The sequence below is a fragment of the Pteropus vampyrus genome, unplaced genomic scaffold (genome assembly GCF_000151845.1).
Source record: "Pteropus vampyrus isolate Shadow unplaced genomic scaffold, Pvam_2.0 Scaffold108, whole genome shotgun sequence".
Taxonomy (NCBI): Eukaryota; Metazoa; Chordata; class Mammalia; order Chiroptera; family Pteropodidae; genus Pteropus; species Pteropus vampyrus.
The window spans coordinates 3,456,771-3,475,315 of record NW_011888889.1 but is presented as its reverse complement, the minus strand read 5'-3'; the positions used below and the strand labels follow the sequence as shown (position 1 = coordinate 3,475,315).

General features: G+C 32.5%; 1 protein-coding gene across 1 annotated transcript in view; it reads left to right on the top strand.

Moving 5' to 3' along the window:
• Positions 1-18,545, top strand: part of TUSC3 (tumor suppressor candidate 3) — a 167,299-nt gene that overhangs the window by 94,111 nt on the left and 54,643 nt on the right. Inside the window, exons 5-6 of the mRNA XM_023533687.1 lie at positions 2,129-2,269; positions 2,385-2,474. Of these exons, the coding sequence (XP_023389455.1) occupies positions 2,129-2,269; positions 2,385-2,474 (231 nt within the window). The remainder of the gene's footprint in view (positions 1-2,128; positions 2,270-2,384; positions 2,475-18,545) is intronic.

Sequence of the window (18,545 nt, the reverse complement as noted above, 5' to 3'; positions counted from 1 at the left end):
TTCCCTTATAGCTAGTGAAGTTCAGCATCTTTTCATGTGTCTGTTGGCCATTTGTATGTCTCCTCGGGAGAAGTGTCTGTTCAGGTACTCTGCCCATTTTTTAATTGGAATGTTTGTTTTTTTGTTGTTCTTTACATATTTTGGTTATTAGCCCCTTATTGGTGGTATCATTTGCAAATATCTTCTCTCATTCAGTTGGCTGTCTTTTTGTTTCATTGATGGTTTCTGTTGCTTTGCAGAAGTTTTGTTAGTTTGATGCAGTCCCATTCATTAATTTTCCTTTTTATTTCCTTTGACTTTGGGCTCAAGTTCACAAAAACCCCTCTGAGACCAAGGTCCATAAATCTTCTATGTATTGTTTCAGGTCTTAAGTTTTTGATCCATTTTGAGTTAATTTTAATATATAGTGTCAACAGCCTAGTTTCATTCTTTTGCATGTGGCTTTCCAATATTCCCAACACCATTTATTGAAGAGGCTTTCTTTTATTCATTGTATGTTTTTGGCTTCTTTGTTGAAAATTAGTTGCTAATATATGTGTGGGTTTATTTCTGGACTCAGTTCTGTTCCACTGGTCTATGTATCTGTTTTTCTGCCAATACCAAATTGTTTTAATTATTGTAGCTTTGTAGTAAAATATGAGGTCAGAGTGTGATACTTCTGGCTCATCTTGTATCTACCTATCTACCCTACCCAGCACTCAATTAGCCATCTCTCCTGGAGCCTTGGGGTTTTTTTAGTAGCAAATTTTATTAGAACCAAGATCTGAACATACTGTGAAATCATGAGTTGATACCAATTTTACTTTTTAAAAAACTACTTTAAAAACTGCTTGTCTTTATGCTTTAATGAGCACCATCAAGAAAATGAAAAGACAACCCTTAGAGTGGGAGAAAATATTTGCAAATCATTTCTCTTTTAAGGGACTTAAAATAGGATCCTTACAACTCAATAATAAAAAGACCACTTAAAAAATGAGTAAATTATCTGAATAAACATTTCTGCAAGGAAAGTATGTAAATATCCAGTGAGTACATGAAAAGATGCTCATTAGTCATCAGAGCAATGCAAATCAAACCCACAGTGAGATACTACTTTACACTCACATGGAGTGCGAAAATCAGTGAGATAAGAAATGTTGGCAAGTAATTGGAATCCTTACACACCACTGTTGGGAGTGCAAAATGGTGTAGCCCTTTGGAAAACAATTTGGCAGTCTTCAAACCATTAAATAGAGTTTCCATATGACCCAGCAAATCTACATATATACCTGACAGAAATGAAAATATGCTCACACAAAAAGTTATACAAGAATGTTTATAGCAACATTACTCAGAATAGCCATAATGTAGAAACAATCCAAATGACTGTCAGCTGATTAATGGATAAATAAAATGTGGTATATCCATACAGTGGAGTATTCAACCTTAAAAAGAAATGAAGTACTGACACATGCTGCAACAAGGATGAATCTTGAAAACATTATGCTAAGGGAAACAAGCCAGTTAAAAAAGACCACATATTATATGAAGGTCCAGAATAGGGAAATCTATAGAGACAGAAAGTAAGTTAGTGGTTACTTAGGGCTAGAGGGTAAAAGAAATAAGGAAATGAATAAAGGGTATGGGACTTCCTTTTCAAGTGATTCAGATTTTCTGATATTAACTGTGGTGATGGTTGCACATGTTGGTGAATATGCTAAAAACCATTGAATTGACACTTTGGGCGAATTGTATGGTAATTGGAGTATAAAGCAGTTTTTAAAATGTCTTTTTAAAAAGTCTTGATTTGAAATTATACAAATAATATACCCCCATCTTACCTTTACTCTTTACCAGATGATCTCATGTTCCATGGGTTAACCAGAACAGCTCTGGGTTTAATATAATTAGATTTCGCATATATTTAACCCATTTAACCTAAAATGATGAGTGAGTTCTTTTACATAGCCCTGATATTTTAAGGCAAATATTTTTGATTTATAAAAAATAAAAGGAATATTAGTGCCAGCTATGAAAAGTAAGATGGCATCTTTCCAAATTTATGTTGAAAATTAGAAGGACTTGGAATATAGTTAAGAGGAAAAATTATTTTTCTTTCACTTTTAAAATTTTCATTGTATTTTTGCAGATTCGAGTCTTCAGGCCACCCAACTACTCTGGCACCATTGCTTTGGCCCTGTTAGTGTCACTTGTTGGTGGTTTGCTCTATTTAAGAAGGAACAACTTGGAGTTCATATATAATAAAACTGGTTGGGCCATGGTATCTCTGGTATGTTACCACATTGTACTTCTTTTTCTATATTTTGTATAACAGCATAAGTTGAGTAATATTAACAAAATGAGCCAGATTATTACTATAATGGAAACACATTGTTCTCTTTCAGTGTATCGTCTTTGCTATGACTTCTGGCCAGATGTGGAACCATATCCGTGGACCTCCATATGCTCATAAGAACCCACATAACGGACAAGTGGTAGGTGCATGTCCTAAGTATCAATATTCTGAACTTTAATCCTGTTCATGTGAATCAAAAATTATGTTTAATATTTAGTAAGAAAGGATTCTGTATATAAATTTATGTTCTCTCTCTTATTTACTACTTCTGCCATGTACACACACACAAGCATGCATATACAATATATTGATTTTTTTTTAGGGTAAGGACTGCTTTAGTTTTGATTAAAAAATTCATTGTACCTGCAATATCAAATTTGCACGCATAAACTATTTTTTCAGCTTTGTATACTGCTATGGCAATAATATGTAATGCCAGAAGACAAAATAGTAGTTTGTAGCCAGTATCCCACTCAATGGTTAATTTACTTAGGAAGAGATTAATTAAAACATTATTAAGAACTCTGGCAGTCATTGTATTAGAATGCTAGGAAATGTTTGCTACAAAATTAAAAGTGAAATTGATACATAGTTAAATCACTAGCAGAGTTCACGTTAGTAACTGCTACTGAATTCATATAACTTAGTTTCTTGTCTTTCCTTTTGGTGGGTGATTTATATTGTAAGAGATCAACTTTGCAAAATACTGTCTTTGAGGCTTTAGTATTAGGATGGTAAAAGTTAACTATTTGAAAATGTGCCCTATTTCCTCAAGCTTTTTTTTTTCTTTTAGGAAAATATACAGATTTTGAGAGAATAATGTAATGCTGTCCCTCATGTACCCATCCCCAAACTTAATCATTTACCAACTCATGACCAATCTTGTTTCATCTATTCTCCCACTCAGTCCTCTTTACCTGCTGTTGGATTCTTTGAAATAACTCCAGTATCATTTCACACAAATATTTCAGTAGGTGTCCCTAAAGATAAGGTCTTCTTTAAAAAGCATAACCATAATACCGCTATCATACATAGAATAACAACTTTTTAATTTCTGAAACTGTGATTCTGAACAGAATAAAATTATCATATGGCAAAATGTTATAAGTTCTCTATAAATATAAATATATATAATATAAACTTATGAGTTTTCATTGCTTACAGTGCTTCAAATATTTTTAGCAGTAAAGAAAGCTAACAAGTTATTTCTTTTTCCTACATTGTATGTGTCTTTCTCTGAATTTCTTTGTGGAACTATAATATAGGGATATAATTCACTTTATTCTTTCCATGTTTCCCAAATGCCCAGGTTTTAGGGACTAGTTGCAAATTATCAGAATTACAGTCATTGCTACTACATAATAATCAATTTAGTCTCATATTTTTGGTAAACATTTTCAGATTTCTTCTATAGATGGCAAGAGTATGGAGACAAAGTTGGACTCTGGATAATCAGCTGCCATAGTAATTTCAACATGGTCTTTGCCATGTGTATATAATTTTGAAATCTGGCATTAGAGGGGAATAACTGAGTGCCTTTAATATTCAAAATTAAATTATAAAAAAATAATAATTAGAAGTAATTATCCAGGTATAAATTATTCCCTTACCTTCATGTCTTCACACAATTGCATTACTGTTTTGCTTGAGATTTGCATGGCCTTTTGGAAAAGATATTCTGATGGCCCAGACAACACATGAAAAGAATACAATTTCTTATATTTTTAAAAAGGGAAAACTTTTAGCATTTCAACATCTTAACCAAAAGTTATAGAAATGATGAAATTTAAGCTCATATAACCAAAATATTTAAAAGATAAATTTTGTCCCAAACCCTTCATCCTTTTTATATAAATAGAAATTTTTCTTATATTTGAATAAAGTATTAGGATTGGAAAAAAATCATAAAGGTCTTGGAAATACAGAAACTTCTTGCTACAAAGACGATTGCATGAGTATACTCTTGCCCAAAGAGATGTGGATACAATTACAGGTTTACGTGAGATATTAGTTGCCAAGCAGTATAGACAAGGCCTTAAACCTACCTGTATAGCACTGTGGAAAGGGACAGGAGAACATGGCCCATTAGTTTATAGCTCTTGTTTTACCTTTTAATGTATTTTAACAAAACTTTTTTATATGAATAATGTCAACAGACACTGAACTAGGATTCATTTATTTTAATGAATCGATTTCCATAATAATGGGTTTTTCTGTTGCTGGAACAAAAGAGAAGATTAACTTTGCTTTATAAAATGAAATGGTTACTGGTTCAGAATTTTTACTTTAAACAATAATTATCTAATAGGATGGGAGTAGTAAATATTTTTTCTTCATAATAGATGTGTTTAAATTTCAAGAGATAACTTGAAAAGTAGCACTATTCTTTTTTGTATTTTTAACCTATATGTATTTCTATAGAGAAATTCCCATGTAGGATTTGCGTATTTGAAAATAACTGTAATGAGTCTATGTACCGCTTTCAGTGGTATAGAATAAAATTTTACAAATGAAGAAAATTAATATTCCAAGAGAGTAGTAAAGGTAGAATGGTATATCTTATAACATGATTAAGAGTCACTTTAGGACTAAGTTGATGATAATTAGACTATATATTTTTTTAATACAGTGTTTACATGTATATATTGTTAATAACAGTGGTTAATATTTAAATACTGATGCTAAAATCCATTTTAAATTTTTGATAGAAACTAAGTAATCTGAGGGTCTTAAATGCTATGAATTATAGATGATACCTTTTTTTCCTATAAAGGTTGACTAATTAAATATGGGTGAAAGGTCATGAAACCTCATAATTTTGACAATTCTTTTAATTAATACAGTTAAGGCCTGCCTAATAAGACCTTAGAGACTACATATATATGGCCAGATATAGTCCTGGAATGCATTTCTCTGTTATCTGTTTTTTTCTATTATCTGATTGTTTCGAATAGTCTTTGAAATATGATACTTTGACTTTTCAACTTTTACCTTTAAAATTTACATTCCGATTATAAAATTAAGTGCTCATTATGGAAGTTTAGAAAATTATTAAACTCGGTACCAATAAAAGCTATCAGCTTGAGTTCCCCACTAGGAACTCGATATAGCAATGACAACATAAGGCAGAACACAAAAAAGGGAGAGAGAACATATATGTAGTTAAGTGAAATGGTCTATCTATAGCTAATAGTTAAAGGGAATGTTGCATTAAGCTATAGAGCAATGAGAAATATGAAATGCAAAACTTTAAAAGCCAGTCTAGACATCCAAAATATAAGCAGAAAGCTTAAAAGGCCCCTGAAAATTGAGTGGCCTTTTCTTACATTAAGCAAATACCATATATATAAAACTTCTACGTACACACAGTTTAACAAAGGGAGTGGGTCTAGTATATACATTCTCAAAATGTTTCTATAAAAAAAAAAAATGACAAACAGAAAAGAGATTTTCAGGGTTAAGATGGTAGTAGACTACAGGTGCCCGATATACCTCTTGCCTTTCTTCTTGTTAAAATACTGATAAGGATTCATCAAAATTTAAAACAGGCAACAGAATTACAAAGAAAGCCAATTAAGCTCAAATGCAAAGTACTGGACAACTTCCATTAACATTCGGATCTATTGAAATGCTCACAATTTCTTTGTGCTTATGAACATCTTCAAAGTTCATTTTAAGTTTTTACCAGTATGCGTACATCTATTCTATTCCCCAGAAATACTATTTCCCTTCATGCGGCATCTCTCTTTTTTGTGTTCTGCCTCATGTTGTCATTGCTATATCAAGTTCCTAGTGGGAAACTCAAGCTGATAACAGATTCCACTGTTGGGCCAAAGCCTGAAAAGCTATGGCTCTTTCTTTGTAACTCCATTATGTTTTAGAAGCTTCACAGCCATTGTTATTTCTTCAATGCTTTTAACTTTGGAATTCTGTAACATTAAGTAAATGTTATCAGGACTTCAACTTCATTTGTAAAATTTCAAGGTAGATATAAATGGTTTCTGTTCCAAGGCCACATTAAACTTTACTGCCCTTATAAATTGGTTGTCTTTCATGAAGTAGTTAAGGGATATTTGTATGACTCATGTCATACAACCAGGGATGAATTTGCTTTCTCCCTCCAGCTCTTGGACATTTGGTAGTGTTGGACACATGTACCCACTACTGGCAGCTAGTAATAGAGGCCAGGGATGCTGCTAAATGTCCTGCAGTGCAGAGGACAGCCACCTACAAGGAATTATCTGGCCCAAAATGTCAGTATTTAAAAAGAGAAGCCCTTTTTTAGAACTATGGAAAACCTTAGATATAATTTTGTCATAGATATTTTGCAGCCAAGAAAACCATGCCATCTAGCGTATATACCCTAAGGATGACTTAAAAATAATTTTTTTTCAATTGAAGTTAATCATTGTTTAGGATGGTTGTATGTATTAAATGCCATCAGTAAATGTGATGGATATGTAAATGACTTTGGTATAATCGTTTTCTTTAATATGTAGTATACCTTAGTAAATGTGATTTACTATGACATTTCAAAAAACATTTAAAAAAACAGAGGTTTACATAAGTACAAATGAAGACTCTTTGGCCCAGTCATCTTTATACCTTTGTCCTGAAGTGTTTGGGCAAAGAGAAACAAAGAAAACAGGGTTGAGTTCTTCCTCAGCTCTGCCTCTAACCAGTTGTGTTAGTCTTCTATAAAATGAGGCTAATACTACTTTTCTTACCTTGTAGTTTATGAGATAAAATATGAGAATAGATGTATAAGCACTTTTAAAATCTTAGTTTAGGTTCTTCCCAAAACCAAACCAAAGATAGTGATTCAAGGGAAAATAGTTCATATTAGAGGAGAAGGAAACATAGGATAGAAGTGGAAAACTGAGGTCAGAAAGGAGAGGCAGCCAAAAACGATGTCAGTTAATGTTGTTGGCCACTGAAGCTTAATACTGCTGGGATCTCTGAGAGCCAGTGTAAAACACAAACATTAGTTTTCTTACCCAAGTGGAGAGGGGAACTGAGGTATTTATATACCAGCTCTCATCAGCCACTTGTTTAGTGCCATTTCCCAGGGGAAGACATTTCCTATCCAAACTGATAGAAATGCCAGTGCTGGTGGTAGAAGTCAGGCTGCAGTGCACTGAGTTTGTAAGGATAGGGGAACGTGGGCAGTGCACTCAGACGGTGTCTGCTGCGACTTCCAATTATATGCTAGGTTTATTCATTTTTAGTAGATCCCAAAGCAAAGGTAGGAACTTGTGAAGAAACATATATTTGAATTGGTGTTTTAAAGATACCATGCTCCGAAAAAAAAATAGCAACAAATAATACTCAAAATGTCTCACCAGTAGTGGATAATTTTTTAAGACGTTATCATATATGTCTTGTAAATAACCGTGCAAGGAAAAGTGAAAATGTATACATATTTAAGAATATCTATATCCATTCTTATCACACATTTGAACAATTCTTAAATAAACAGGTAATTTGTTCCCTTATGGAAGGTTTGTTATTGGTGCTGTCAACAGGGTCTGTGTTTTTAATTGCCTGACTGGATCAGGCAAGCCTAATAAGATCATGGGGTATGTTGCTGGGTCATTTAGCTATTAGTTTTTAAAAATATTAAACATTTGTGATCTTGGTGACTGTTCATATTTTTTATATTGTGGAATAAAACGTGTCTAGAAGAATCTAAAAATGCCACCAAAGTAAGTTTCACTGCATTGTACTTAAAATGTAAATGAATACAGAAGATGTAAAGAAAATTAATAGTGCAGGCAAAGTGATGCTGTGCTGATTTGCAAGTTTATTTGTTTATCACTATTAAGATGCTATGTAATGGCACAAGTCAAATACTAATGGTCCACTTAACAGCATGAAAGTCATCACAAAAGCAGTCATTACTATGTAGCTAAAGGGAAACCAAACAACTGTATAGTTACATGGGACATAAAGACATTTTCTATTGTTAAAGAAACAATCATTTTGAATGAAATGCATTCAGTGAAATAAAGCTTATGCTTAGGTTATAACTCCCAAATATGCATGTTTTTCAAGGTTTGGCTTTTAGCTGCTGCCCGAAGATTTCTATGGGTTTACCAAATATAATCCGAAAATTTTCACTGCATTACAGTTCAGTTGTTAATAATAAAGCTAAGACCTGTTCTATGTACACATGCAAAAGCATTTAATTTCAAAATGGCATGCTGCTTAATCTAGAATTTATCATTAGTAAAGCATTTGTCCTGTTTTGGGCAGCCATAATAGTCTTACACTTTCAAGCTTCAGGAATTTTGCGTATGCTAGCTCTTTGAGGGACATATTTTCATAAGTTGAAAATTATATAGGCTTATTTAAACTAAGTGTAGTTATTTTTATACAGAAGTACTTGCAAGGATGTTCACTAGTTTTATCGTAATCATCATACCACCAGCAAAGAGGGTGTCAACATATGAAGAAAACTTAAAAAATAAGACAGTAATTAATATTAATATACTAAAGATATGGAGAAAACTTATGGTGGAGTTTGGAATTGGGATTCTGCCCTTGGATTTTTTTTTTTTTTTTTTCCATCCAATGAACATTTGTTGAGATCCCATTAAATGATAGGTACTATATTTGCCCTGATAGTTCAGCTATGTCATGGAGCTCATAGAATAGTGGAAAGATACAGTATGATATGGAGTTGCCCAAGTCTTCAGTTGTTAAAGCCTTATTATTGCATTGCATGGCATTAGAAACTGGAATTGTTTTAAAATTTTACCTCAGTACTATGGTCACTTTGTTGCTATGACTCTGCATCTTATCTCTTTCAAGCTTTGCCTTACCTTTTGATTCCTTTTGATTTTTAAAGTTTTTGTCTGTCTAGTTGGCCTTTGTTAAAACTCGTTGTCTTTATCTCTACCATGTTGCTGCTACTCAATGCCTTGTTTTGCTGCTATTCCACCTTGTTTTGACTTCCATCTTTACAATTATATGCATCTTGATCCTGAACTCTGACTGATCTTGATAACCAACTTCTGGACCAGCCCAAACTGCTCCTATACTTCCTTTCAGCTCTTGCTACCTATGATCCTGGCAATTAATGAAGAACATGTGATTTGTATTTTTGCCTCCTAGCAAAGCATTTCACACATGGTAGATATTAAATAAATAATAGCTGAATAAATGAATAAATCTTTCTTTGCAAATAAGAATTCAAGTTATATTTTCAGCATTTCAAAACTGTTAAGTGTATCTGGGAAAAAAAAAAATGGTTTTCCCTCCTAAGGTTTGTTTGTACTTTGTAATTAAAACCTTGAAAGCATATACACAGAGGGATTATAGAACTACAAAATGAGAATGCGTTTTAATACATCAAACTTAATCTAATACACTTAAATAGTCTCTCTGAGAATCCAGAATAAATGTGATTATAGAGGAAAAAAGACAAGAGGAATTGACCCTCCCACAGAGAAAAGGATAAATTACTTGTTAACTGGTTCATATTGTTCAAATTTTTTCCAATTTTGGAAAGTTATTTAATACATTGGAAAGAGTAATGTACTAAATAGACTCCTGTGGTCTTTAAAAACCAAGGTAATTATTCTCATCCTATCAGAATGGATTCAATTATATTAATGTAATTCATAATCACATACGTTCTAGTTTTAGAAAAGCATTTTAAAGTTACACCGCTACAACTTCAAAATAAGACCAGGTAAATTTTAATAACTCACAATATTTCTTGTTCAATGCATTTTTTCAAGCATCGTTATATTTTGATTCTCTGTAACGCTGATCAGTAATTTCAACACAATTTTCATAAGCTTGAAAATTAGCATAAATTATCTCCTCAATATTCATGTTACTTATATCACCTTTAGATAAAAAGGAGCTATGAGAAAATTCGGGTAAAATTTAACTATTAGATTCCATTAAAATGTGTTTTAGTGTTTCTGTATATTTAAGGAAGTTTTCTGTAAAGTCTTAAAAACTGCATGTCATATGTCACATATATTTATCAAAAACAGAGAACCAAAATATACTGTCTTTTCTATTAAAAAAAAAAAAAAAAGCCACAGTATGATTCACTCATATTGTAGGTCAGATTATGCTTTAGTTTATAAATGAGGTCTAAAGTTTCAGAATAATTAATAACCCTAAAGGGAAGAATGAGCCATGCTGAATATTTTTAAATAACAAATCTCTCTCTCTCTCTCTCACGTATTCCTCCCTCTCCCCAAATATTATTAAACTTTGGTGTCATTTTAGCTAATAGCCTAAAGCACACGTTAGAATAGGATGCAAATAGGAAAGTGAACCAGATGTATTTTATTTTCCATTAATTCTGGTTTACAGTGAACACATAATGCATTTTCTTTTATTCTAAGTCATCTTTGAATGACATTCTTTCTTTTCTCTACACTTATAGAACCCTCTTCCTCTTAGTTCAGGTGTCGCTTTTTTGATAGTTATTTCGTTATTACATTGGATGAATATAAAGAATGGCCATGGTAGTTATTTGTCTTATTTATTCCTTTCAATTTTGTATATCTTTTTTACGTAATCATGTCCACTAAAAAAAAAAAAAAAAAAAGAAATGATCTTGACCACAGAATCAGAATATTACCCATCTTTATAACCCTCTTTATAAGAGTATATAGATTTATAAATACATGTACTAAAGTTTTATTTATTTGAAAGGTTTTGGACTTATCCAGAGACATTTAATTTGGATTTACTACAAATTGCGTGTTGAAATAGAGTTAATGTATACCATAAAATGTTTTAAAACAATTTCTAAATATCGCATGCCCCTACTATAACATAATCTTTTATTTTATCCATGAGTGTAAAAACAGAAAAAACTATTGAAATTTATGATTTTCTAAAATAGGCCTTATTCCTAAAATGAATTTTATAATAAATATGCTAGTGAGCTACTGTGTTAATAATGCAAAAAAATGCTTTCATTCTCTCCCAAAGAAGCAGTTGTTTGGAAAAGCAACATTTTATTTCTGCCAAGAAATAAAATTATCGTGTCATACATTAAATCTTGCAAGAATCTGTCAAAAGCTCTAAAAGTTAGGTAACATTACAGTTTTCTTTCACTAAAGAATGAAAAACAATATTTTAATAATAAAGAGAACATTATGAAATTAGTCATTAACTATATATTGTGTCTGATATTTGATTTGCAATTTATGTACTTATTAAATCTTTAAATTACAGTTTTAGGTTCAAAATGTAAACTATAAATCTTTAGGAATGCTTTTCCCATTATACGAGATTGCCTCATACCACTGTGCTCTTTCATTGAGGTACATATCTGTCTAGTTCAATTAATTGGATATGCAAACTAATACCAACTACTTATATACTTGAAATTATGTGGGACCAAAGATGGTACATGCTTTTAAAATTTAATAGTATCTTAAAATGTGTAAAATTGCACATATAGTGCAACACCACTTTCTTTAGAAGTCCTATAGCTATTCACTATATACAGACTATCTCAAGCCTTATATGTGAAAAAGAAATATCTGCATTATTATCATGGTAATTTCAATGGCACCTAAATTGTTTGAAAGTATTATGTCTCAAAATAATATTTGCTATTAGGTAATTATAGTACCTGACAGTATATTTTGATGTTAAAGATATTTGCCCTGTACCATTCCCTCATTTCATGAAAATGAAGTGTTTCTCACTTTTCATTGTGCTGTCTTCATGATATTCTTACTTGCTCATATTTTAGCTTTTGATCACTAGAAACCATCATTTTTCTCCAGTTTGCTGATTTGTTAATATAGTTAGTTCTGAAAGCATGGATCATCTTCAACATACTTTAAACTACCAAGTTTACTAAAATACACCATAAATATAACTAGCACTTATAATAATTCTTCAGTGAGTTATTAAGTTACTACTAAAGGTACTCTCATTACAGAGAAAGTTGTTTTGCAATCTCATTTTTCTCCTAGCACTTCTTTCATTCACTATATTTCTAGAAACTTTCAAATCTTTATGCCTATCACTCGCTCTACATCTTTACTATTTCATTAATGCTAGTAAAACTCCACACAGCCTGGACTTTAAGTGTCTCGCTATCAAAATCTAACATAAAATCTAGCAGTAAGTGTAGAATGGTCTGATAATTAATGTGACTTTTAAAAATGCTACTTGCAAAAAATAGTAACATAGGAGAATGCAACCTCCCTGTCTCCCCACTCAAAGATCAATGAGTAGATAGCTATCCACAAGTAAAATGAGCTCTGAGAGACCTGGAATCCACTTATGAAGTTTTAGTAACACAGTGGAACAACAACAAAAAACCTTGGGAATAAACACACGAGAAGGAAGACAGCTTCATTTTGCCAACATCATCTCATCACTTATGCTGGCATTGTTCAGCACTGAGAAGGAACTTAGCTGGAAAGAATTTCCTTCTCCTAAAAAGGAGGAGCAGGGTAACCAAACAGCTTCTCCAGCTTTTTGAGGAATTTTTCAATAGTCTGCTTCAATTTCACCTTGCCCACACCAACAAAGCTGAGAGCCAGCTACGATCAGGGAAGAAACACAGTGGGAGTGATTGCTTTTTACAAAGACCTGCTCTGAGGAAAAGTCAGCTGATTTTGCCACTGAATGGCCAACAAAATCACCTGTAAATTTCTTTGGCTTTCACCCCATCAGTATTTGCATTTGCTGACACCAGGTGACTGAGTTCCTCCCCACTCCACTAGGGCCTGGGAACTTCACCAGCAATCATCCCAGACGTCTGTTGTCACACGAGTACAAGACACCAACCACCTGAATCCTTTCTCACCCCCTACAAGAGCCAGGAGCAGTCCTGGAAGCCAGCAGTCCTAGATACCCAGTTAACCCTGACTGCCATGCCCAGTGACCTGAGATGGAGAGACATCGTGCCCCTGCCCCTACCTGGTGCCACCACATACCCCACCTTGGTGCCTTGGACCACTAGACTCCAGATGACAGTAGACTCCATTATGCACCCACCTGCAGATGAAAGGCTTACCTTATTGAAGTCAGTCTGTGAAGTCTGGAAGAGGTAACTGCTTCTTAAAATGCTTATACAAGTCTATAGGGATCACAAAGAATCAGGGAAACATGACATTACCAAAAGAATACAGTAAACCTCCAGTAACTAGCCCCCAAAAAATGAAGATCCAGGAATTGCCCAACAAAACAGAAAATTTTTTGTTCTGAAAAAAATTTAGAGCTGAAAAATAAAATGCTGAAGAAATGAATAGAGAGCTTCTACAGTAGACTTGACCATACAGACAAAATAATCGGTGATCTAGAAACATATCAATTGAAATCATCCAATCAGAGGAACAAAAAGAAACAAATGAAAAGGAATAAAGAAATCCTAAAGGGGATTTCTATGAGACACTATAAAGAAAAATATGCATCATTGGAGCCCTAGAAAAGAGAGAAAGATATATAAAGCTTATTTAAACAAATAATAGCTGAAAACTTCTCAAATATTGTGAGATAGTTGGACATTCGAGTTCTGAGGCTAATAGGTAACCCTAGAATTTCAATAAAAAAGATCTCTAAGGCACATTAGAATAAAATACCTAAAAATGAAAGACAAAGATGATTTTAAAAGCAACTAGAAAAAAAAAAAATCTCTCATGCTAATCCCCAGAAGGCCATCAGCAGATTTTTCAGCGAAGACCTTGTAGGCTTAGAGAGAAGAGGTGATATATAGTCAAGTGCAGAAGAAAGAAACTGCCAACCAAGACTACCCATAAAATTGTCCTTTGAAATAACGAGATAAAGACTTTCCTTAATAAACAACTGACAGAATTCATCATTAATAGACCTTGTCTTACAGAAATGCTGAGAGAAATTCTTCAAGCTGAATGAAAAGGACACTAATTAGTAACATTGAAAATATACAAAACACTGGTGAAGGTAAACATATCAGATTCAGAATATCATAATCCCATAATGGTGATGTATTAACTACTTAATTCTAATGTAAGGGTTAAAGGACAAATTAAAAATAGCTATAGCATCCACAATTTATAAATAGATAAACAATATAAAAACATGTAAATGGTAATATCAAAAACAAAAGGGAGAGTAAAAGATTAGTTTTTGTATGTGATCAAAGTTAAATTATTATCAGTGTAAAATAGACTGTTGTACATATAAGGTATTTTATGTAAACCTCATGGTAACCAAAAAGCAAAACCCTACAGTAGATTCAGAAAGGGAATAAAGATAATGGGAAGTAAATTAAAGCATATTATTATGGAAAATCATCAGGTCACAAAGGCAGCAAGACAAGGAAAAGAACAAAGGGACAACAATATACCTGAAAACAATTGATAAGATGATATTAATGAGTCTTTACCTATCGATAATTACTTTCAATATAAATGTGCTGAATTCTCCAATCAAAAGCTATAAGGTAGCTGGATGGATAAAATAAAACACCTAACTATATACTACCTATAAGAGATTTACTTCATCTTTAAGAGAACACATAGGCTCAAAATGAAGGGGTGGAAAAAGATATTCCATGCAAGTGGAAACCAAAAGAGAACGTGGTAGCTATATTTATATCAGACAAAAAGACTTTAAGTCAAAAATGGTAGCAAGAGATAAGGAGGTCATTATATAAAGATAAAGGGTCATTAAGTTTAGTAATATATTAATATTACATATTAATATGTTGCTTAATATATTAGTAAATAGAGCTAAAGGAAGTAGACAAAATACAGTAATATAGTATGAGACTTCAGTATCCCACTTTCAACAGTGGGTAGATCATCCAGACAAAAAAATAAGAGAACATTGAACTCAAGCCATACTTTGGACCATATAGACCTAACAGACATGTAGAACATTCCATTCCACAGCTGCAGAACACTCAATCTTAAGTGCATAAGGACTGTTCTTTAGGACAGATCATATGATAAGTCACAAAACTTGTCTTTGCTATAGTATGAAACTTTAAATCAACAGGAAATTTGGAAAAGTCACAAAAATATGGAAACTAAATACACTGAACAATCAATGGATCAAAGAAGAAATCAAAGGAAATCAAGAAATTTCTTGAAAAGAAAGTGAAAGCACAACATACCAAAACCTATGGGATGATACAAAGGCATTCCTAAAACAGAAACTTACAGCAATAAATGCCTACATTAATTTAAAAGGAAGATCTCAAATAAACAAGCTGATTTTTCACTTGAAGAAACTAGAAAAAGAACAAACTAAGCTCTAACTTAGCAGGAGGGAAAAAAGATCAGTGTAAAAGTAAATAAAATAGAAGACAAAAACAAAAGATCAATGAAAACAAGAGCTAGACTTTTTGAAATGATAAATAAAATTGACAATCCTTTAGCTAGACTAACTCAGAAAAATAGAAAGAACTCAAAGTTAGGTAAAAGTTATTAAAACTGATACCACAGAAAGACAAAGGATAATAAGAAACTACAGTGAAAAAACAAAACAAAACAAAACAAAAAAAAGCCAACAAACTGGTTTACCTCAAAGACATCGATATGTTCTTTGAAACATAAAACTCACCAACACAGAAATCATGAAGATACAGGGAATCTGAAGAGATTAATAAAGAGTAAGGAGATCGATTCAGTAATCAAAAGCCTCTCAAGATGAAATGTCCTAGACCTGATAATTTTACTGGTGAATTATACCAGTTTAAGATAGATGTCAATTAACTTCCAAAAACTGAAGAGAAAGGAACCTCCCAAACTCATTTTTACAAAGCCATCATTACCCTGATACAAAAGCCATATATGGACACTACAAAAAAAGAAAATTACAGACCAATATCTTTGATGAAGATAAATGCAAAATTTCTTGACAAAATATTAGCAAGCTAAATTCAACCACACATTAAAAGTATCATACACTATGGTCAAGTGGGATTTATCCTTGGGATGTAAGGGTAGTTCAACATATGGAAATCTATAACTGATACACCACACTAATAGAATGAAAGATAAAAAATGTATGATCGTTTCCATAGAAGCATACAGAGCATTTGACAAATTACAACAATCTTTCATGATAAAAATGATCAACAAATTGGGTATAAATGAAACATACCTCAGTACAGTAAAGGCCGTATATGCCAGTCTCACAGCAAGCATCATATTCAGCAGTGAAATGTTGATAGCTTTTCTTCTAAGATGATAAGAGCACCCCCCTCATCATTTCTATTCAACATAATACTGGAAGTCCTAGACAGAGCGGTCAGACAAAGAAAGTGCATCCAGTTTGGAAGGGAAGAAGTAAAACTATCTGTTTACAGATCATGTGATCTTATATATAGAAATTCTTAGACTCTACCAAAGAAAAATGTTATAACTAATCAGTGAATTCAGTAAAGTTTCAGGGTACAAAATCAGCAAACAGAAATTCTTTGTTTCTATATACTAACAATGAAATATCTGAAAAGGAAATAAAGAAAGCAATCTTATTAAAAAATGAAGAAGACACAAACAAATGGAAAGATATCTCATGTTCATGTATTGGAAGAATTAGTATTGTTAAAATGTCAGTACTACCTAAAGCTATCTATTGATTCACAGTAATCCCTATCAAAATTCTAAAGGTGTTTTCCACAAAATAGAACAGGCAATACTAATATTCATATGGAACCACAAAAGACCTCAAATAGCCAAGCAATTCTGAGAAGGACTAATAAAGTGGGAGGCATCACACTTCCTGATTTCAAACTATAGCACGTCCTCAAAAGTGTCATGTTATTCAGCATTGTTTTGTTATAACATTTATGAGACGTGTAGGAACTTAACTCTTGTTTATATCAATTAACCAATGGTAAAATTGGTTTCATTATACATTTCACTTAAAGTTGCAGAATCTATCAATGACATTAAGACTTAGCGTACACTACAAAGCTATAGTGATCAAATAGTATAATACTGACATAAAAGTAGACCAACAGAATAGAATCAAGAGCCCAAAAATAAAATCCCGCATATACGGTTAACTGATATTTGACAAATTATCCAAGAATACTCAAAGGGAAAAAGATATCCTCTTCAATAAAAGATGTTGGAAAAATGGGATAACCACATACAGAAAAAATAAATTGAACCTCTATTTTATAGTATCACAAAAATTAAAATGGATTAAACCTAAGACCTGGAAACTATAAAACTCCTAGAAAGTGATTAAAAGCTTCTTGTTATTGGTCTTTCCTATGATTTTCTGGATATGATGCCCAATGCACAAATAACAGCAAAAATACGTAAGTGGGACTATATCAAACTAAAGAGCTGCAGAGTAAAAGAAACCATCAAAAAATGTAGATAACCTACACAAAAGGAAAAATATTTGCAAATCATATATCTGATAAAGGGTAAAATCCAAAATATATAAAGAACTTGTAAAACTCAATAGCAAAAATCAAACAACCTAATTAAAAAATGAGCTGAGGACCCCAACAGATATTTTTCCAAGGACAAGTGGAAAGTATATGCAAGATAGGACAGAATGAACAAAGGCCATAGCCCTTGTTTAGAGAACAGAAAGTAATTCGACATGATTTGTGCCTGTGAGTATTGAGAAATTAGGCTACAAAACTTGGCGCTAGATTATGATGGACCTTGAAAGCCTTTTGGTAATTTGCTCTTAATAATATGAGCAGTTGGAAATCGTGGGGTGATTTGAAGAAAGAGTGACTTGAGAGAATGTTTGTCCTAAAGTTTTTTTTTTTTTTTCTTTTATATTGATAGGGTGCAGCTATCCTGGTTATTTGGCTAAAAAGAGCAGGCTTTTATTGGAGCTTTTTAAAAATCTGTGCCCATTGATGTTTCTGGCTTGCCAGCTACTCCATTATCATCCAGTCCAGGATATATGAAGTGCAAAAAATCCCAAGGAACTCATTGTTGTATTATTCCTTGGTTCCTAAGGTCCTTAGGCTGTATGCTTTTCTCTTCTTTCAGAGGCTTCTTATGTTTGTTTTATATATAACATCCAGGATTTGGGGGTAGTACTTAACAGGCGGAATAGAAAGAAATACATTTACTCCATCTTGTTCAGAATCAGAAGTCTTAAATTGACTTTTCAATTTTTTATTGAAAGTAAAGTGCACAGTATAACATACATATCTTAAATGCACAACTTGATAAGTTTGATACATGTGTATATATCTCTATAATAATCAAGATATCAATCATTTGTGTCCTTCTATGGGTTTCTT